Below are 21,877 nucleotides of genomic sequence, written 5' to 3' on the forward strand. Positions count from 1 at the left end.
AAACCATACACTGCAAAAACCTTGTTCATTATTGCTACCATCCCTCCTGTAGAGACATGACGTGCTCCATGGCTCGATACTGAAGCATATTTAAACAAACTCTTTGGCAGTGTAAGTTCTACATTTCATAGTAAATGGCACCTTTATTCTTCCAGATCTGTCCTTGTAAGTGTACATTTGGTTTTGCATCCATGGTCCAATTTAATGGACTAGTATATGCATCCAGTTTCTCAGAATACTCTATTCCTGGCTCCACCTTCTCCCAATCTGAGGCTTCTTCACATGCAGTCACAAACACACCTAAACGCCTCCAGTGGTCATCTGTGGGTTTGAATCCTCCCCCCATCACAGAAACCCTTATTCATGCAGCTTTTCTCATAGTATAACTATATAATTTTTCTAACAGACTGGCACTAGAAATACACTGTATCGTGTTCCCCAGGGGCTGGGCACTAACTCTCACACCTAGGGACAATTTTGCATTGCCAATTAAGAGTACCCGCAGAGAATCCATATTTTAGAAACGGTGTTTTTTCCTGATTGATTATAAAACCTGTTACCACCTTAGCCCAGTTTGTGTGTCATTTGACATAACTCACCATTCCACCCTCTGTGGAAACTCTAATTTTTTTCTGATGAGGCTTCAGAGATGGTCTCCATGCAGATGGATCAACCAAAGGACCTGAATGCTATACAGCTCAGTGTTAAGTGACTTAACACACAAAAACACATTTCTCTACAAATGGTCAGGTACAAGAACCACAACGAAAATGACTGAAAACGCAGTCAATGTCCAAAGAACTGGGGAACTATTGATCAAGCTCACTTTAAAAGACTACATGAAAGTCTGGCCTTTTTGACACAAATTATAAAGAAAAACTGTAATTTCAGTTCATTTGTCACTTTATCACGTCATTTCAAGCCCCCCAAAAAAACATTTTGGTTGAATAAAAACGCACTGCTCATGAGAATTTTTTTGTGGGATCGGATCTTTTTCTGGCTCGACTGTATAACTATTAGATTAAATCACAGATATGTTATTTACTGCCCACGTGCGCCCCCCGCCGACGCCCCGGCTGTACTGCACTACGTTTCTGCCTCTGTCTAAGGTCCTGAAACAGATCCCCCCACCTTGCAACTATCGTCTTCATTTAAACACTACTTCTAAGTTGTGCTCTCTTCATAAACATTGATATTGCCGCAAAGTCTCAGAGAGGTACCCGGTTTCTCCTCCTCCACCTTCCTCCTGAAAGATTTCCACTGTCATCCTTTTAACCGGCTCAAGTACTTTAATCCCGACGGCTGACCACCGCGGATAGGGGCGCGCGTTTGTTTTAATAACTCTCACTGTTATGTGCCAGCGTGGATAAAAGCAATTTCAGATCTCGTTTACTCAGTGGAAGGAGTTTCCAGAAAGCGGATTTAATTGGATTGCCAGGCTGCAAGCGGGTGGTGAGGAGAATGGCCCGCAGCTTCTCAGCCGCACCGGCTGCTCTGCATGTGCATATAAAATGACGGACCGCAGTTGGACACTTTTTCACCTCTAGAAAGTTCTATCTTCGGGGACTGAATTTTTCGTCTGTGATCCCGAACGCATCACAGATCTTTTGAGGAGTTGATGGTGCGTTTCCTCAGGTGACTTCGTGGTGTGGAACTACGGAAATGGACGGGGCAAAGAAAGGTAATGTGCCTGAGCTTCTGTTTGCACACAACACAGTAAGAATATGACCGTGCAGTCAGTAATAAAAAAATACATTAGTGTTTCTGGCACGAGGGTCACTTCAATAGGACTGAGTGTTTGTTACCGTCTAAAGTGAAAAAAATAAATAAGTTGAAATTGCACAGCTCTGTCATATCTGAGATGATCTTTTTAGGACAGTTTCTCCTGTCTGCCTATATTATTTGTCATCTTCTCTGGTGTTTGCTCAATATTAATATGATAAAAGTTCCTGTAGATATATCTTTGTGCAGGGCCGTATCAACAGGTGTTCAAAGGCCTACTTTGGGATAGTGCAGGGCTAAGTGCCATGCTGCTCCCATTAAAGAAGTAGGTCACATCTGGTCTTATAATATGAGGCCTGCAGGACAGAATACCTGCCTGTTACAAGCAAATCCTTTCTTTAATGTGTTAGATAATGTATCGTGGACTGATACGTGCATTGTAACATAAAGTAGATGCGAGAAACTGACTAAAGAAGGGCCACACAGCTGTTTAAAGTCTTACAGTAAATAGAACCCCCATACAAGAGACCCTGCCCTCTATCAATGAGCACATTTTAACATACTGTAAATTGCCCCAATGAAACATAGATAGTACTCAGAAATGCAGTCATCTTTAGTTAGTCGTGGGATGGCCATATTTTGGATGTCATTTTGGCAGTGCTTGAAAACAGAATTATTGTATTTGTGATCTTTTTTTGGACAGATGCCCCTCCTGGGGGCGAGGGAGGCAAATCGGACACCCTGGGGTCAACTGGCTCGGCCAGGAAAAGGGGAGGGGGGGCCAAGAAGGCGATGCAGGCAAACAAGTCTGCCCTCAGGGCCCCCCGAGCGCTTTGCTGCCTCACTCTGAGCAACCCAATCCGCATGGCCGCACTGGCTTTGGTGGAGTGGAAATATCCTTTTTTTTTCCCCTGTCAGTTGCATGTGCTGGGTCATGCTCTGTGGTATGTGTAAGTTTACACAAGTTATTCTGCATTCACTGCAAACACTTGGCATGTAAATGAGAAGGTGTAGGCATATTAATACTGTGATGCAACTTTTCCTTAGCTCTGTTGGAGCCTTAACTCCCCTCTCTAAGCCCTTTGATATTTTCATCCTTCTTGCCATTTTTGCCAACTGTGTGGCCATGGGCGTCACAAAGCCATACCCAGATGATGACTCCAATGCCACCAATCACCAACTTGTGAGTTTCCTTAGGACATATATTTGCAGTAGTTGGTTTCTTTTTGTCATTTTGAAAGTAGCAAAGCAATGCATGACACTCCTATGTTGACATTGTTGAAGATAACTAAAGTTAAGGACATGTGCATGAAACTCTGCTAGGGCAACAAATCTTATAAATTGATAAATAAGAACTATGCTCATATATGGTTGGCCTCTAAATGATTCAGCTCCTTTGATACAGAAAAAGTCAAAGAAAAGGCCTGCAACAAAAGCAAAATAAACCATGACAAAATACAATTATTTATATATTTAGTTTCTACTTATTCCTTCATATGTGTCGGTAAATTTATGCTGTCTTATATCCACTTGGTTTTAACAATAGATCGTCCATATACAGAACACATGAGAAGAAGAGCTTGCAGAAAGATAATACGAGGACTAGGACAGAAAATATCAAATGAAGTATAAACTTCAAACAGATGTGGATGCTTTGATCACACTGCTTTCTTTACCAGATGTCTTTAAAAATATCAGAAGTGTGACACTGTTCCGCAAGTACAAACCAGCCCCACACTTTTGTTTCCGAGGCTTGACACTCACCAAGAACGTGGTATCTTGTCATGTTATTCTGAGATCACTGACGCACCATTAGATCTATGTTTCCTAAATTGTTATAAAAGTTTACAAAAGTGTAGTATTATTCTTTTGTGTCACTTTTTTTCTTCTCTTGGAACAGTCAGTGGGTATGTTAAGGAAACCAGGTAGAATAAGTGAGAAAATGGTATTCTCTGCTGGGCAGTTGGTGTTTGAGGAGAAAAGTTGCGCTGTGACCTCAGCTACTGTAGGTGAGCCTGTCAGGGATCATGACTTACTTAAACTCCAACCATCTGCTTTATCTCTCTACTCCGATCTCTGTGCCTTTCGGTGTTTTTTTTTTCAATCAAAGTACCTGGTGCTCAAATTGTAATCAAATAATTTTGAAGGAACAAGCCAATCCAACTAAAAAACGGGTTAATATGTCGAAATTATATTTACATATATGTGTGTGTGTGTAGATGGAAGTCAAACAATTTAATTGTTTGTAAAAGTAATTTCATTGCTTGATTTGCTTAAAAGTTACTGGATATATGAGTTAGACTTCAGGTGTGTGTCTTTAAGAGTAGCGAACACACGCATACAAACACGCGCACACACCATCTTGCAGCAGGATACATGTTAGCAGATCCCTTTATTGGATTTCACAGAGGAGGTAAGCTGACAGTATTAGATCTATTGCAGGGACTTTGCTTCTCTCATCATCTTGTTTGGATCAGGTTTTGGTGAATGTGAGTGAAATCGTGAAAGCCAGTTCTCTTGTATTAAACCCCATCATTCCTGGATTATTGTGTCAGCCTGAGGTAAAGTCCCAGAGACAGTGATTAGCAGGATAAAGCTGAAGGTTACAGAAAAGGGATCTGGCGACAGACCTATGTGTGTTGGGCAGTCGGTTAAGAGGTTAGAAAGCCAACGCTATTAACTCTTCATGAGTCTACAAATCACCTATTTCATCAGCCCAAGAAAAAAGTCAGTTGCTATGTGTGATAAATAGCAATAATACTTTCTAAATGTCAGAATTATGCCCGCACAAAAGCTTGAGATTTTCTTTTCTTTTCTTTTTCATTTTCTTTCCATTATTTTTTTTTCCTTTGAGATGCACTCACTGACTTTACAAAAGGTCTTTCCGAAATTGACAAACTCTTCCTACGCAAACTTTTCTTTTGTTCTCAGGAACAAGTCGAGTACGTCTTCCTCGTCATCTTCACCATCGAGACCTTCACAAAAATTCTCGCCTACGGCTTAGTCATGCACCCCAGCGCCTACATACGCAGCGGATGGAACTTGCTTGATTTTGTCATCGTCATTGTTGGGTATTTCAGTGTTTCACAAAGTTATACTTTCCATCTAAAGATGCTCTATCACTAATAAGATGTTAAGTGCAGCAGCTATTTGCTTGTCGGCGCAGGTTGTTCAGTGTGATAGCGGAGGGCATGACAGATCATAAGCCAGGAGAGGCCCATCATGCTGCAGGAAAGCCTGGAGGCCTGGACGTCAAAGCTCTCAGAGCGTTCAGGGTGCTGCGACCGCTTCGACTTGTATCTGGAGTGCCAAGTGCGTTTTTTTTTTTAGCTACTGCTGTTTGCTTTGAGTGTGTTTCCTGTCTTGTTCTTCATCCCACATGCACCACTGAAGTAAGTGTTTGCCCCGTCAGGTCTACAGATTGTGTTGAACTCCATCATGAAGGCCATGGTCCCCCTCCTCCACATCGGTATGCTTGTCATGTTTGTCATCATAATCTACGCCATCATTGGCTTGGAGCTTTTCATCGGCAGGATGCACAAGACATGCTACGACACCAGCACAGGTCTCTGCTTGAATCTGATGTGAAAAAAAAAATATATATATATAAATATATTCTATGTTTCACAGACGCATTGACTGTGGGTCTCCTGCTGTTTCCTGCCGCAGGTCTTATGGTGGAGGACGATCCTTCGCCTTGTGCGTTTGCCGGGAACGGCCGCTTTTGTGTCACCAACGGGACTGAGTGCAGGGGCAAGTGGGAGGGCCCAAATGGCGGGATCACTAACTTTGACAACATTTTCTTTGCCATGCTGACAGTTTTTCAGTGTATCACTATGGAGGGTTGGACAGATGTGCTCTATTGGGTACAAACATATTTCTGGAATCTCCTTTCCTTGTTTTTCTTTGCTAATTAATAATACTGCTCATGTACTGACTTTTCTGTCCTCTTGCATAGATGAATGATGCAATTGGCTTTGAGATTCCATGGATTTACTTTGTGTCCTTAGTCATCTTTGGGTCTTTTTTCATCATCAATCTCGTATTGGGTGTGTTGAGCGGGTGAGTAGTCATCACACTGCAGGCTTCAACGTTCCATAGATTCACTGAGTTTCAACAAAAAACTAAGCTGTACAGAATTAACCCTCATATGTGTGTCAGCTGAAATTCTGCACATATTCCTGTGCACAGAGAGTTCTCTAAAGAAAGAGAGAAGGCTGTGGCACGTGGTGAGCTGCAGAAAGCGCAGGAGAGCAAGCAGATGGAGGAGGACATGATAGGCTACATGGACTGGCTCATAGAAGCTGAGGATGTGGATGAAGAAGGAAACAAACGTCAGCTAAATGCATATTCTCACTGATATACTGTACACTGTGCATGTAGAATTTAATTTATAAGTTATTTGCCTGTGTGTGTCTTTGAAGGGGCTGCAATTGCAAAGAAAAAGATGATGAAGAAGTTCGGCTGGTACAAGCGCAGTGAGGATGGAGGAGGTATGACAGCTGACACTGTTGCTATTGTGTGTTTATTTCATATCATACTGTCTTACAGCCAGTGCCTATGTGTGTGTTCAATAGAGTCGGACTCTGATGATGACATCGCATACCTTGATGATGACAATGGCTTCTGTGCTTCCCTCATGTGAGGCAACAGATAAGCGACTACACTGTTGCGCTTCATTATCACCATGCAAGAGGAGTTTGTGTTATATTAAAATCCTCATCTCTCATTTTCCTTCTCTTCTAGGGCAAAGATGATGGCCAATAGCTTCTGGTGAGATATTTTTGACATAATACGATGTTTATTGCACGCTTGGCTAAGAGCATCAGCTTTCATGAGATTGGTTTGTTAGTTGTATCATCGTATCGTTCATAACTTTTGATTGTGTCAATCGTGCTGATTTTAGAGGTAGTTGAACAACGTGGTGCTGTTTTTGAGAGAATCTACGCTTCAAGACCAGAAAAAAAACACTTTTTTATTGGTTTAATACATTTAGAGGCGAATCATCACTGAGCTCTGGTTAAATAGGATGTGTTACATAATGTTATATCCAAAAGATAGAGATCTTCTTAAAATGTACTGTATGAATAGACAGTTGACTTCTGTGATCATATTGTATCAAAAGGACTAGAAGTCATATGTAAATGCAACATTTTTTAGATGGTAGACAGGTATAGTATGAATAGAAGGTATGATTTTAAAATGTAACAGCTGATTGCTGAAGATACTGAAGCCCTTTTCCAGTTTATTATTGTACATCCAGACCAGCCCTATTTTCTGAAAAGATTTCCACTTGGAAAACAAAATAAGAGCCAAATGTACAACCTTGTCTTCCACTGATAACAGGCACTTGGAGACTTCTCATTCTTAGCTCAAACCCCGAGTGAGATTGAAAATTCAATGAAATAATCAAAACATCTCTAAACAAATATCTTTAGATACTGATTTCACTGAAACTTATTTGAAAATTCTCAAATGCAACTCTCACAATTTCAATGCCTAAATAAACAAATGCTACATCCATTTTTTTTGTCTAAGCAGAATAAGGTGGGCGCTTCACTAAATGTTCCACACTTAGTAACCTTAAAAACATTGTGCTTCACGTGTTTATTATAACATATATGATCTGGTCCAGTCCATTGGGTCAGTACTGAGGCATAAAGCGACTTGTCGCATACATAATTTGGTCATGAACTAAATCACCGGGTATGAATGAAGAAATTACTCCATGACAGTATTGCTGAGCACATTAGGGTATGTAATGCATGTAAAAGTCCCAGATAGATCCTAAAAACAGACTTGAAACTTAATTAGAAGCTGATTGTTGGTCAGACCTCCTAAAAAACAAAAAAAACAGAGAAGCCGGGTATTCACCAACTTAATCACAAAGGAAATTTGAAATGGGGTATGCACTCCCTTTTTTCTTTTTTCAACTGTGAATGAAAGAAACCCTGACATCACAGAAACATATTTATTAAACAGCCATTTCCTTCAGATTTAACTCTGCAATTAAGTATCTATTTCCGGTCTTTTTTTAGTGACCAGCTGTGCCAGCTGAATCATACTTTAAGAAAGAACTGCCGCATTGCAGTCAAGACCAATAACTTCTACTGGCTGGTGCTGCTGCTGGTGTTTCTCAACACTGTGGCCAGTGCCTCCGAGCACTACGGACAGCCAAAGTGGCTCACAGAAATGCAAGGTAGTAAATTACCCACTTTAACCTTTACTGACATTTTACTCTCCACAACACATCTCCCAAACATCTTTGATTCAGAAGGGATCACTCATATGACTTCTCTGTCCCTCAGAGCGAGCTAATAAGGTCCTGCTGATGCTCTTCACTCTGGAGATGTTGATGAAGATGTACGCCTTTGGTCTTCAGATCTATTTCATTGCGCTGTTCAACCGCTTTGATTGCTTTGTGGTGTGTGGTGGCATTCTGGAGACGCTGCTTGTCGAGATGGATGTCATCCCTCCCATCGGCATCTCTGTGCTGCGCTGCATCCGACTGCTCAGGATCTTCAAGATGACTCGGTGATTAGTGGCAGGGCTCTATAAAGAACTCAGCAGAAGATCCACTCACTCAGGTCTAATTTCATTACCTAACATGTTTTCATGCCCTGTCTTCATTGCTAGGCACTGGGCTGCCCTCTCTGATCTGGTCACCTCACTGCTTAACTCCATGAAAGCTATCTGCTCCCTTCTGCTCCTGCTCTTCCTCTTCCTCATCATCTTCGCTTTGCTGGGGATGCAGTTGTTTGGGGGCAAATTTAACTTTGATGAGACTCAGATGAAGAGAAGCACCTTTGATTCGTTCCCTCAGGCTCTGCTAACATGTTTCCAGGTGAAATATATCCTCAAAACATCTCAAATAATCTCATGTTAGGTCATTGATTAGAAGTCCCCCCCTCTCTGTTTGTCTCATTTCATCTTGTTGTTCATCTTGGATGTTATTTTGCTGCAGATCCTCACTGGAGAGGACTGGAACGCTGTTATGTACGATGGCATCATGGCATACGGAGGACCCATCTTCCCTAACATGGTGGTTTGCATTTACTTTGTCATCCTCTTTGTCTGTGGTAACTGTATCCTTTTCAGAGAAGTGAATGGCACACATTACAGCTCATTTGCCCTTGCAGTCTCAGCAATTGAGAAAAAAAAGGAACAAATCTGAATCCTTAATTTGTCATCAGACATCCTGCTCAATGTCTTCTTGGCTATCGCTGTGGACAACTTGGCAGGAGGAGGTGGAAAGAAAGAAGTCGAGTAAGTTGTTGCGAGCAGCAGCATCAGGCACATTAATTACCCCTTTATCACATTGTTTTCTGTTGCATTTACACTGATACACTGATCCCTGTATTCATTTTATTTCAAACGACACATTAGTTTATTGATTTCTGTTTATTCAGAGAGAAAAAGGAAGAAGAAGAGGAGTGGGATGAGGATGAGGAGAAAGAGGATGAGGATGCAGGGGTAATTGGGGTTTTTTTCTGCCGCAAATTGGTTATTTACGTTAATTGACAAGAGCTAGAACAGCTGATCTTTTCTTTTGAGCGTAGAACGAAGAGGATGACTGGCAGGAAAACGAGGAGCTGAGAGCCATCGAGGGACTCGAGGGTGAGTGTGATGGACATCCCGCCCGGCAGGAGAAACATTAGCCATGCAGATTGAGACAGATTAAAATTGTCTGTTGTGTCTGCTCTTTATTGAAGGAGTTGCTCCATTAAAACCAGAGTTCTCAGGGCCCAAAGAAAAGATTGTACCAATACCTGACGGAAGCTCCTTCTTCCTTCTTGGAAAGAAAAACTGGTAATTTCAGATGATGCATGTTGCACATTAACAAAGAGGCTGCGTGACTTCATTCTCAATCTCTTCATTCTTCAGTTTACGAGTCGCCTGCCACAACTTCATTCACCACCCTTACTTCACCAACTTCATCCTCGTCTTCATTATCCTTAGTAGCATTTCATTGGCAGCTGAGGATCCAATCATGTCCCACTCGTTCAGGAATATTGTAAGGCTCTCTCAGACAGGCTGTCACGTTCCCATCATATTTATAACTCATGACCCTTGTCTTATGATTAAGTAACTGAAAACTGAACCGCTTCCTGCCATCCTCAGGTTCTGGGATATGCTGATTATGTTTTCACTTCAGTTTTTACTGTGGAGATCGTACTAAAGGTAACACTCAGGGTGCCTGGTAGATTAAACTGAAAATTATGCACCCAAAAGGGTTTAAAGCACAACCTTTCTAATCTTCACTCCCTCATTCACGTTTAGATGACTGTTTACGGAGCTTTTCTGCACACTGGCTCCTTCTGCAGAAATGCCTTCAACCTTCTTGACCTGCTGGTCGTCGGCGTGTCGCTCGCATCTTTCTTCCTACAGTGAGTAGATATCTGTGTGATAGTCATTGCTTTTCCTGCAGTATATGAGGTGTGAACTGCATAGATGTTTTTTAAATGGATATTATTCTGTTTCCCAGTCTTGTCCTACAAATTGGTGGCTTGTCCATTTTCTAAATCACTGTTTACACTGTTGCTTATAGTTCAAGTGCGATCTCTGTGGTGAAGATTCTCAGAGTTCTTCGAGTGCTCAGGCCTCTTCGAGCCATCAACAGAGCCAAGGGACTAAAGGTAAGCAGCTCTGCTCCAACAACGTTGGATAAAATATGCATAAAAACAAAATGCAATGAGCGCTGTATTAGTAACATATGGCTCTGTAGTGACAATCACTGCACAGGCTCCGTAACACATCTGAAAACCAGTCAGTGAACACTGCTAATTTTTGTGTATCTGCAAATTGAAACTGCACTATGTGAAGGAAAAGAAGGAGAAGAAATGCTCAGATGGACTAACAAAATCTCAGATTCTTAGTGGAAATCATCAACAAATGCATCTTCCAGGCTAAAGAAGAAACATAACAATTGGACCACCATTCAGCATACAGTTCAAACAGCATCTGTGATGGTATAGGGATGGGTTCATGCCCATAGAATTGTTCATTTCTTTTGTCATTTAGTACATGCTGCCATCCAGATGTCTTTTTCAGGGAAGGCCTTGTTTATTTCTGTAAAACAAGGCAAAACCTCATTGTGCATCAACAGCATGGCTCTGTAGTAAGAGTCCAGTTGCTAATTGAGTCTGCAGTCCAGACCTTTCACCAGCTGAAAACATTTGGAGTGTTATGAAACGAAAATGATGGCAAGTTTGACTTAGTGTGATTACAGAATCCTAAATCAAGGATGTGTATAAGTGCATATGATCTGTTGGTATTGTCTTGTCGCTTTTCAGAGAATTTTTTTTTGTTGTGTCTATCTTTACAGAATGTGGTGCAGTGTGTGTTTGTGGCCATTCGCACCATCGGGAACATCTTGATTGTCACAACGCTCCTCCAGTTCATGTTCGCTTGCATTGGAGTGCAGCTTTTCAAGGTGCATGGTCACGCTTTCAGCCTTTTGGTTTTCATGTGCTTATTTGTGGTGAAAAGGGAAGTTACCAGTCGTTGGTGTTAACGGCACATCTCCTTTTTGTTGGATATCATAGGGCAGATTCTTCAGCTGCACAGATGAGGCTAAACACACTCCTGATGAGTGCAAGTCAGTTTTTTTTTCAATTGTACTATGTACAGCCCTGGATTGTATCCCAACATGCCGCTTATCTAATAAAAGCTGAGTGTGTTTCTGATTTCAGGGGAACGTTTGTGGTCTACAAAGACGGGGATATGAACCATCCCATGGTCAAAGAGAGGGTTTGGGAAAACAGCGATTTCAACTTTGACAATGTGCTGATGGGCATGTTGGCTTTATTCACCGTGTCAACGTTTGAAGGCTGGCCGCAGTGAGTATGAACTTTGTGTTTTTAAATGCAAAGCTTAAGGCGAGTTTGACTACTTTTCTTTTTCAATGTTTTTACATTTCCCATGTAAGTCTGCCTCATCTCTCTGTATTGTCTATCCTCCGTGAAAAGAAGGAACAAATAAATGTAAAAAAATGTTTTAAGTACCTATAATTATTATTTTAAAAAGAATTGTTAATTTGTCTTTATATTTCTGCATTTATTTAGGTATTTTTGTGTATATTTCCTGATTTATTTGTGTAGTACACTTATCATTCATAATAACCTAGTCAAATCTATAATTTTTCCAGTTTTTCAACATCTACGTTCTTTAAATCAACGTTTGGCCAACATCTTGTCTTATTTTCCGCTGTAAAGGCTTCTGTACCGGGCAGTGGATGCTCATGCTATAAACCGTGGCCCTATTTACAACAACCGAGTGGAGATCTCCATCTTTTTCATCATCTACATCATCATAATCGCCTTCTTCATGATGAACATATTTGTGGGTTTTGTCATCATCACATTTCGAGAGCAGGGAGAGGCCGAGTTCAAAAATTGTGAACTCAACAAAAATCAAGTAATTTTTTTACTGAAAATAGTCGATTTTATTATTCGAGTTTTGTTGTGTGAACCTAAATGAGCAGAACCGCTTTGTCATTGTTTCAGACTGAACGCTGTTTTCTCTCTTTCACCCTACCCAGCGTCAGTGTGTGTATTACACCCTGAAAGCTCAGCCCATTAAAATCTACATTCCAAAAAACCCGTCCCAGCTCAAATTCTGGAGAATCATTAACTCCAGCCAGTTTGAGTACGTCATGTTTGTACTGATTCTGGGGAACACTCTCACTCTGGCTATTCAGGTACAACCTCTCTCAAATCTCTCATAAAATACACAAATATTCAACTTGCTTCAGTGTGATAATGTCAGCTTTCGTGTTGTCTCGCGCAGCATTACGAGCAGTCGAAACTATTCACCTCCGTCATGGACATCCTCAACATGATCTTCACTGTAGTTTTCACTATTGAGATGATTATCAAGCTGATGGCTCTGCGGGCTCATGTGAGGTTAAATCTTTGAGAAATCACATTCGCCACGATCCTTCCACTGTGTGTTGTTGACCATTTGATTGTTTGATCCGTGCAGCATTATTTCATCGATCCTTGGAATTCATTCGATGCATTGATCGTGGTGGGGAGCGTGTTAGATATCGCAGTGTCAGAGTTCAGCGTAAGTTCGCTTCTAATTACATTCCCAGAGGCCAAAAAAAGTGAAAAGTCAATAATGTGTTACAGTGTTTGCTTCTTGGTTATGACAGTTTAGCAACAACAATTGTTCAACTGTTATTAAGAAAATACTCAAACGTTTGCTTGAAAACTTGATAATGTAATCCAGGAGAAACCAGTAGGTATCAGAATGAATTCTATCACTGCCACGAGGGCTGTTTCTTCCATACAAGACTGAAGTCATTTCATTGTGCTGTTTGGACACACATGGTGGATAGCTTAGGCCAATTCAAATGAATATGATGAAAGTTCTAATGCCTTTTAAACAAACATGCTGTATATAAACAAAAATAAATAAATTATATGGTGTCCAAATATGTTGGGAATGTGACTGTCCATAACGTAGGAACGACTTCAGAACAGCATTTCATAAAACACACGGTAAAGTGAGCAGACAAACAACACAATGAAAAATCCAAATTAGAAAACCAAGTTCGCCGGAGGATTCGCTGCATGAATATTTTTAATGTCCTGGCTGTTTGACGTCAGAAGTGAAACCATTTATGTTTAACGGTTTGTCCATTTCTCTCCTCCTGCATCTCTCTTTGTTGTTAACGGCCTTAATTAATGATCCAGGGAGGTGGTGGTGGCCATGGCGAGGTGAGAGATGAGCTCTGAGTGTGTTTTAGGATTTATCGATTCTCAAAGCCTATTTCAGTTTTCATATTTGCTTTTACTGTGGAGTTTGCTCTCCTTGTTGAATAGTATAGCTTTATGTTTACTTCACTATATTTTTGCTCCAGGCCGCCGGGAAAGGGGAATCTGGAAAAGTGTCCATCACGTTCTTCCGTTTATTCCGAGTGCTGAGGTTGGTTAAACTGCTCAGCAAAGGAGAAGGCATTCGAACTCTTCTCTGGACTTTTGTCAAATCCCTGCAGGTCAGTGAGTCCACATACAGTAAAGTGTTCAAAACAGAATGTTCTCATGACAGCGTTCTAATCAACAGCTCTTCTGCTGCTGCATTTTTAACTTTCATCTGTTTAGGCTTTGCCGTATGTTGGCCTCCTCATCGCTATGATCTTTTTCATCTATGCTGTGATCGGCATGCAGGTGAGTGTTAGTAAGCGTGGATGCTTGTTTAATACTGATGAACAGAACTGTATAAATCACAGCGTGCCCAATGTTATTATCAAACTGTTCCTCTGGTTTTAACTCGTATTTTTCATCAAGTGTGCTTCTGTTATCCTCCTAGATGTTTGGGAAAGTGGCCGTTGATGACGACACACACATCAACAGAAACTGCAACTTCCAGACTTTCTTCATGGCTGTTCTGGTCCTCTTTAGGTGAGTCATATGTTAAATGTGTTTCTATTAAAACACTTTTCTTCCGTCAGATTATGTTAGATTTATCTGAAGCGTTCATTTTGCATTCATGTGATCTTTTCTATTACGGAATCCAAGTTATTCCCCAACACGAAACCTCTTCCTGTCAGAAACACGAAAAAGGTCAAAAAGGTTTATCTGTCTTTGTAAAAGTTAAATATGATTGACAGCACAGCTCTGTGTCATTTTAGATGTGCCACTGGAGAGCAGTGGCAGGAGATCATGTTGGCGGCTCTGCCTGGCAGACGCTGTGACCCAGAAGCTGACGTTGAGCCTGGTGAAGAGTTCACCTGTGGTAGCAATTTGGCCTACCTTTACTTCATCAGCTTCTTTATGCTCTGTGCTTACCTGGTGAGTGATGCCATGGTGGATTAAGGCCAATTTGTTCTATAATTAATCACTTCCCTATAAGATAGTTTGTGGTAAAACGCAGGTCCTCTTTAGATTACAGCCTCTAAATTTAGATATAATTAATTCAAACCCGTGTTTTACAGGCTATTAGATCAAATGGAATTAAGGTCAGATGAAAGTAGAGAGGATAATATGACAACAACAGCTTACCTCCAGTATTAAGAGTTTGCTCCTAGCTCTTTAAAACCTACATCACTGGATTTTATTGATACATACAGCTCGCTTGCATAAGATTTAATTAAGTGCAAAATACTTTGGTCACAGTTGCTTGGTCCTTGTGCTATTTTTAGATATAGAATGGGTCAAATGAAGGGGACTTTATTCCCAGAGAACTGTGGAACCCCATACTGGATTCTGTTGCTCAAAACTTGTTTTGTAAATAATGGAAAATGTGTGAAAAGGCATCACAGTATAGCCTGTTTTAGATTACTTGAAACACACTAATGTTAAAAGTTCCTTATAGTGAAAGATGCGATTCAAAGGGAATATATATACAAGGTACAAATGGCACCTCAAAGAAACAGTTGAAAATGCGTGTTTGAAAAATTGACTTCAACCCTTCTCCCACACATAGAGCATCGCATACATGATGCTATCCACGTATGGATTCAAAGATATCCATTTGATCTCGCCATTAATTAATTAAGTTTTTTTTTTTATCTTCAGTTGTTTCCTTAATCATCAACAGATATGCACAACAGTGTCCAGGCTCATGTTCAGTCAGTCTGCTCATGTGCGTCCTACTTTTCTTCGGTGGTTTCTTCTCTTGTGGACAGCTGCCATCCATCACCCTGTGTGTGGTCTTTGACCCTTAGCAGAGCCACTCAAACACATCTGGTGGTAAAAATAGAGCAGCAGACCTGTGACCTGCTCTGTCTTTCTGTATTCACAGAACCAGGTGGACCCGTGCTTATAATCACTCTTTTTGAATGACCATTCTCGTTAACTAATGCATCAAGAAGCAAATAGCACAGCAAAAATACTCTCCAATTTATCTTTGTCAGGAGATTAATGTAATCATTTTATTTCACTTTATTGTTCCCCTTAAAACACTGATGTTGTACTGTTTCAGTACCACTGTACACTTTCTTATTAGAAACTCTCAGCTTCAAGTGATTTTGCTTGTGTTTAAAGTAACCTGTTTTTCTTTTCTCTCCCAGATTATCAACTTGTTCATTGCTGTCATCATGGACAACTTTGAGTATCTCACCAGAGACTGGACCGTGCTCGGCACTCACCACTTAGATGAGTTTAAGAGAGTTTGGTCTGACTACGATCCAGAGGCCACGTATGGCTTTATTTTTTCTCATTCTCTTCTGACTTCTCTGTGCTTAGGTTTCCTGCCCTAATTCCGTCTCACTGTTTCCAAAATAAACCTATCTGTCAGATCAGTTATGTGTTTCTCTGCCTCTTGCAGCGGTCGTATTAAGCACATCGATGTAGTCACTATGTTACGCAGGATTCAGCCACCTCTTGGTTTTGGAAAGCTATGCCCTCATCGTGTTGCTTGTAAAGTAAGTTAACACGCATTCACTGATGCACACTTGAAGTCGGTAGAGGGAATAAACAGATCTGCCACTGTCTGCTTCATCTCGTCCTCTCAGAGATTGGTTGCTATGAATGTCCCACTGCACCCTGACGGGACAGTCACCTTCAGTGCTACTCTGTTTGCTCTTGTACGAACCTCGCTCAAGATCAAGACTGAAGGTCACACCCTCTGCATATACACAAACACGAGTTCAAGCAGAATCTTTGTCCTTGTTTGAGGCTCTGGGATTTGAAGGTGTCGTTTTCATTGGAGGATCTGTTGTTTGTCGCCCACTTAGGTCCCATTGATCAGCAGAACGAGGAGCTGAAAATCGTACTTAAGAAGCTCTGGAAGCGCACAAAGCCTAAACTCATTGATGAAATTATCCCGCCCCCTAGAGGTAAATCACAAGACTGCAAAGCTGTGTGCTGTGAAGAAAAGTTAAAAAGGTCTTTTTAACACTAAACATTAAATAAAGTGGCACAATTATGTGCCTAAGAATTAAGAATAACAATACTTATTTTAAAAAATCTCATTATCCAAAGGAATATGTATAATACTGGAATTCATTCAGCAACCATGTTTTCTTTTCTTTTCTTCTTTTACTCCCCAGGGGATGAAGTGACTTGTGGGAAGGTTTATGCCAGCTTCTTGATTCAAGACTACTTCAAAAAGTTCCGCAAGAGAAAAGAGAGGGAGAGGAAATCCAAGAGGAAGGACAAAGCAGCTGCCCTGCAGGTACAATTAGTTTTTTGCTAACTGTAAAGATCCATACTGTGTTTTATGATAAAAGAAACCAGTGCTTTGGATGTAATTTTAATTTTTAAACAAAGGAAATGCCTAGCAAGTTCAGCTTTTGTATTCATTCTCTATGTGCACTGTTTGGTGTTCTCGAAACACAACTGAGTGAATTGAGTATTGAACTATGTTTGCTAGTCAGAGTAGTCGTTTCGTAACAAAACCAATATAATCCTAGATAGGTGGCCAAATCAGTGTCCCAAAGGATCATAAAATAGCTGTTAATATGATATGGTGTTATAAATGTGGAATATAACCAACAGAATTTCAAACTCAGACACAGTCTGGGTTTCCACTGAAGAACATTGTGGGTTGCTGAAGTTAGGTTTCAGGTCTGATTATTTTGGTCTTACATGTAGATACTATAGGTAGACATCCAGTGTTTTATACTGAACCTTTGTTACATAACATGTAGGGGAAGACATTGCCAGAAAGGTAGTATAATGTTGCTGCCATGTTTGTAAAACCCCATGAAAGTGAGAGTCGTGTTTTTTGTCAGTTGTTTTTTGTGCAGAGGGGTCCTCCGCATCCTGAGCTGTCATGTTGTACAACATGTTTCTACAGTGACCCAGAAAGGACTAAACAAACCAAAAACTGTCTCCAGAAGTGGCTTTTCATATTTATTTTTTTGCATTTTGAACTGCCTTTGTGGTTTCTCCTACTCAATTGTAACAGGAGGTTGAGGCTAACACTAATCTGTTGGTTGCAGTGTATTTATTCTCTACTAGATGTTGTAAAAAGACTTCTTCTAAAGAACTTCTTGTGTTATGTATTTTTTTTAGCAAGGGCTGCGGACGCTGCAGGATCTGGCTCCAGAGATGCGTCTGGCAATGGCCTGTGACCTGGAAGATGAAGAGGCCACAGAGGGGGAGATGACAGGTGATGACATATTTGACAGTGCAGCTGGAACTTCAGCGAACCCCACACCTGCAAGCACACCGATGCCACCTATAGAAATGCTGGTGGAGCAGACAGCCGTTATCATCGAGTCTGAGCCCAAGATCGCCAACGGGGGTGTGATCACCAAGCAGGTGATGGGCTTGCAGGAGCATGAGAAACCAGGATCAGAGCATGCCGGTGTCAGCATTGTAACAGAGCAGCCTGTGAGGTCTGAACCCCTACCTATCAGGTACTGTGTTACACACAAATCTATATATTACAAAAAAATGTTTAAAACGTATTTTGACTTTTTCCCTGGCTTGCCTTATTTTTTCTGTACCTTACAAACAGGGTGGACTCAGTCTGTGAATCTCCTCTTCCTCCACCCCCGGTGATGTCAGAAGGAGAAGTAATTGTAGCTGAAGAAGCAGTCAATGCTGTCAATTTTTACAGCAGTGAGCTTGATGCTGCAAGCCTCGCATCAGCAGACCAGTAAGAAAATCTGAAGATATTTAGGAGATAGAGTATATGCTGTATGTAATTTAGATACATGATTTAACATTTTAAGAAATATGCGTTTTAAAAAGCCAAAGCCAGGAAACTATAAATAAGTACAAAGACTAGAAAGAGGAGGAATTTGCACTTAGTTTTTTGTCCTTTCGATCTTACAGGTATGTGTATCCTGACGCTGTGTCACCTTTACCAACTGACACGGGTTACAATGGCCAGATTTTGGACGGAACCAGCAGTGTTGGAGAAATACCCTATGATACTCATGATGCTAATGGCTTTGTTAGCAACGGTTACAGTGAAAACGACATGAATGGTGGCAGTGCTGCTGTAAGTCCCACTCCCTACACCCCCAATGAATATAACGGGAATGGATACTCAGGCTACCATGAAAATGGCAGCATCATCAGCATGAACGATAATGGAAGTACAGTGAACGGCTGCACTGAAAATGGCAGCACTTACAATGGGAACGGATACAATGGAAACGGATACAATGGAAACGAGAACGGTGGTTCGCAGTTTGTCCGGAGACGGCTACTTCCTGCCATACCAAGAGGTAAGACGCTTACAATCATGTGCGACTACTTCATTTTTCAGACAGAATAAAATTAACAATCAAAACTATTTGATATTTTTCAATTGTTAAGTCATTTTTTAGCAAAAGTCGGCATGAATATGTGATGGGTATGTTCGCAGCTTTCAGATGTTTTATGGAACAAATAATGCTGTTGGGCTTGCAGTGAGGCAGACCATTAAATTAGCTGAATAAATTACTAAGAAGAAGAAAACACAGATGGACTGTGCTGTAAAATAGCAAAATAGATTGGGTATGCACAAATCATAGAGTAGTCAAATGTAAATGCTCAAAATTGGGTTAACAAGAGAAGCAGGCAACAGCAAAACCAGTTGGTTTTTGGTAGTTTGAGCACACTTCATCACACCTTCAACCAGTACTTAGATAGAAAATTATTTTGGTTTGCAACTCATTTGGTTTGCCCTCATGTCTGCTTATGGGTTAATGGAGACCTGCGTTTAGACAAGTTTAATAACGTCCACCTGCTTATTGTTTCAGGTCGTACCCCTTCCTTTAACTTCAAGTGTCTGAAGCCGCAGAGCAGCGTGGATACCCTTCCTATCCCTGGAAACTATCACGGGAACACATCTCCAACCAGATCTCGTCTGCAGGTAAACTGACAGCAAACAAGCACTTAGTGCTTCTCATGTTGCTTCACTGTCCCTCATCTTCTGCTGTACTCTGTCAGATCCAGCACAGCCTGGACTCGCGGCCCAGCAGTGTGTCTTCCATGTCTTCTGCTTCCTGGGCGAACACAGCAGCAGCTGGCACCACTCCTCTGCCAAAAATAATTGCACCCTCAGGCCGAAGGGGCAAGCTCATCTACACCCCTATGATCCTGGTGGATGAAGCAAGTGGTAACTCTCAGCCGCTATGGAGCGATGGCTCTGCCAGCCTTCCAGCAGGAAGGCGTCCAGGCTGGTACCCTGGTCAGTCCAGGACCTTCACCAGTGTGAGGATGCCGCCCTCTGTCAACCAGGGCTTTGTGGACAAAGGCAGCGCAGACAGCCTGGTCGAGTCGGTGAGTTATCGTGGAGCAGAAGATTCTTGTGAATCAGAGATCCACGGAGGCCACAATTTATAGTAATTAGAATAGATTTTACGAAGAACGAAGACTGGATTATCTAATCAGTCACTTATAATGTCACTTTAATCTCATTGGAAAGTGAATTTTTTGTGTTTATAATGAATACAGGGAACGATTAAAGCAAATAAAAACTAATTCAGTGTTCATACTGGCACCGAAAATCGTGAGCCTTTTTATTAAGATACATGGACACCACTACTGTGTTATATTAGCATGTTTGCGATCTACATAATCCCATCTGACCTCCTTGTTTTTCTGATTTATTTCTGGCAACAACAGATCTTGATCTCCGAGGGTCTCGGAGTCTACGCGAGGGACCAAAAGTTTGTGAACTTTGCCAAGCGGGAAATAGCCGAAGCCTGTCACATGAGCCTGGATGAAATGGAGAACGCTGCTGCTGACCTGATAGTACGCGGAGCCAGTCAATCACTTTCCCGCTTCGAGAACGAACTGGCTGACGAAATGAACTGCGTGATTTCTTACTGAGATCAGCAAACCTTGAATAAGGATGTGAAGTGGGAAGTTTACGAGGGAAAAATAATCTAAACTCTTATGTGGGGTGTGTTTATATCGGCAGTGAGGAATGACAACATCCTGCAAGGGAGACGCTACTTTGCTTTCAGACATTATACCGAGTATGATACTACTATTTGCGAATGCCAAAACGCACACACACTGATTTTAAAGAGCACGTGTAACTCCCTCTGAAGTGATAAAGACTTTGTGTTTTGCAGAGGAGTCTGCCGAATGTGACATCAAACTGTAGCTCTTAGCTTCAGTATGACAAAGGGTCATTTTTTTTTTTCCAATGTATTTTCATTTTGGGTCGTACTTGAATTGACTTCACTTTATACACCTGTGTGCTCAGTTGCAGTTAAGTCAAATAAACTGTAAGAATATCTTGTAGATCAGTAAAACATCTTCTTTAAACACAGATGATGAGATCCAACTATTGTTATGTATTATATTTCAGAGAAATATTTAAATTCAATTAAATATCCTCTAAGATTCAACCTGTGAACTTGTAGCGAAAATGTCTAAAATATGTTTTTTGATTAATGAGACTGTTGGGTTGGGTGACTGTACAGTGTGCACAAATAAAATCTTTTCTCATATGTTCAGTAGTTACCCATCTTGTGCAGTATACGGTTCGTTCCACCACAGTGAAATTCACCTGAAAGGCTTTTTTTTGTTTCTTTAAAAAAACGGATGTTAAAAGTCCACAGTAAAATGGAATCAGTGAGTTATATAATCAGCAATTAATGAAGCGGCAGATGGGCAACATCTGGGTTTCACTTCCCTTCTTTAAAGAAAAGACACATGCAAAACAAGCTGTGTGATGTTCCTAGGCATTACTGCAAAGAGGAGACCATACATTTCTGTAAATGCACATTAAGAAGTAGTTTCCTGTTTCTATCTAAATTCATAGCAATGTTCAGTCAGGTGACTGAAACCAGTAATCAAAGATGCTTTCAATTGGACTATTCAGTGTTTTTTCTCTATCAGGCATGATGAACACATCAAGGACACTTGACCCGGGGTAGAACAATCGACCTATTGGAAAGCAGCAGAGAAGAAGAAACACTAACTGATGACTGACAAGTTCAACCCAGTTGTGGGATATGCATAAGCAGAGAGCAATAGAAAAAGGGGCACCTGAGCCAGCCAGCTTTAACCAAAGTAAACATTTTATCAAACTAAGAGGTGCATCATCTTCCTAAAGTCTAGAGTCCAAAAGCTTTGCTTGTTTGGGAACCACAAATAAGCCTGAGAGTGAAGCACTCCGTTCGAAGCGTATAGTGCAATAACGTCCTTAACATACAGAAAAGCTTGGCCATTAATGGCTGGGCATGTAAGAAGAAGAATTTGAAAGAGAGATGATGAAATTGGCAAAAAATGATGTCTCCTGTCCGTTCCCA

At 41.0% G+C, this 21,877-nt stretch overlaps 1 protein-coding gene across 1 annotated transcript; it reads left to right on the forward strand.

Moving 5' to 3' along the window:
- Window positions 1–1,662: 1,662 nt before the first annotated feature.
- On the forward strand, window positions 1,663–20,824 carry cacna1fa (calcium channel, voltage-dependent, L type, alpha 1F subunit a). Its single transcript, XM_072366499.1, has 47 exons — window positions 1,663–1,681; window positions 2,426–2,613; window positions 2,798–2,905; window positions 4,654–4,793; window positions 4,889–5,034; window positions 5,135–5,287; window positions 5,392–5,588; window positions 5,681–5,784; window positions 5,914–6,056; window positions 6,147–6,215; window positions 6,300–6,363; window positions 6,469–6,495; window positions 7,761–7,921; window positions 8,031–8,256; window positions 8,359–8,566; window positions 8,687–8,807; window positions 8,916–8,988; window positions 9,132–9,195; window positions 9,282–9,339; window positions 9,435–9,531; window positions 9,607–9,736; window positions 9,844–9,903; window positions 10,003–10,109; window positions 10,271–10,358; window positions 11,048–11,155; window positions 11,268–11,320; window positions 11,415–11,561; window positions 11,937–12,138; window positions 12,263–12,421; window positions 12,511–12,621; window positions 12,706–12,789; window positions 13,422–13,445; window positions 13,589–13,723; window positions 13,830–13,895; window positions 14,038–14,129; window positions 14,360–14,519; window positions 15,740–15,867; window positions 15,997–16,093; window positions 16,184–16,286; window positions 16,406–16,507; window positions 16,721–16,845; window positions 17,688–18,034; window positions 18,136–18,276; window positions 18,456–18,853; window positions 19,370–19,482; window positions 19,560–19,892; window positions 20,238–20,824. Exons 1-47 carry the CDS (start codon window positions 1,663–1,665, stop codon window positions 20,442–20,444), a joined length of 6,186 nt encoding a protein of 2,061 aa, XP_072222600.1. The 3' UTR covers window positions 20,445–20,824.
- Window positions 20,825–21,877: the final 1,053 nt, after the last annotated feature.

The sequence above is a fragment of the Leuresthes tenuis genome, unplaced genomic scaffold (assembly GCF_036924035.1).
Source record: "Leuresthes tenuis unplaced genomic scaffold, fLeuTen1.0.hap1 SCAF_16, whole genome shotgun sequence".
NCBI lineage: Eukaryota > Metazoa > Chordata > Actinopteri > Atheriniformes > Atherinopsidae > Leuresthes > Leuresthes tenuis.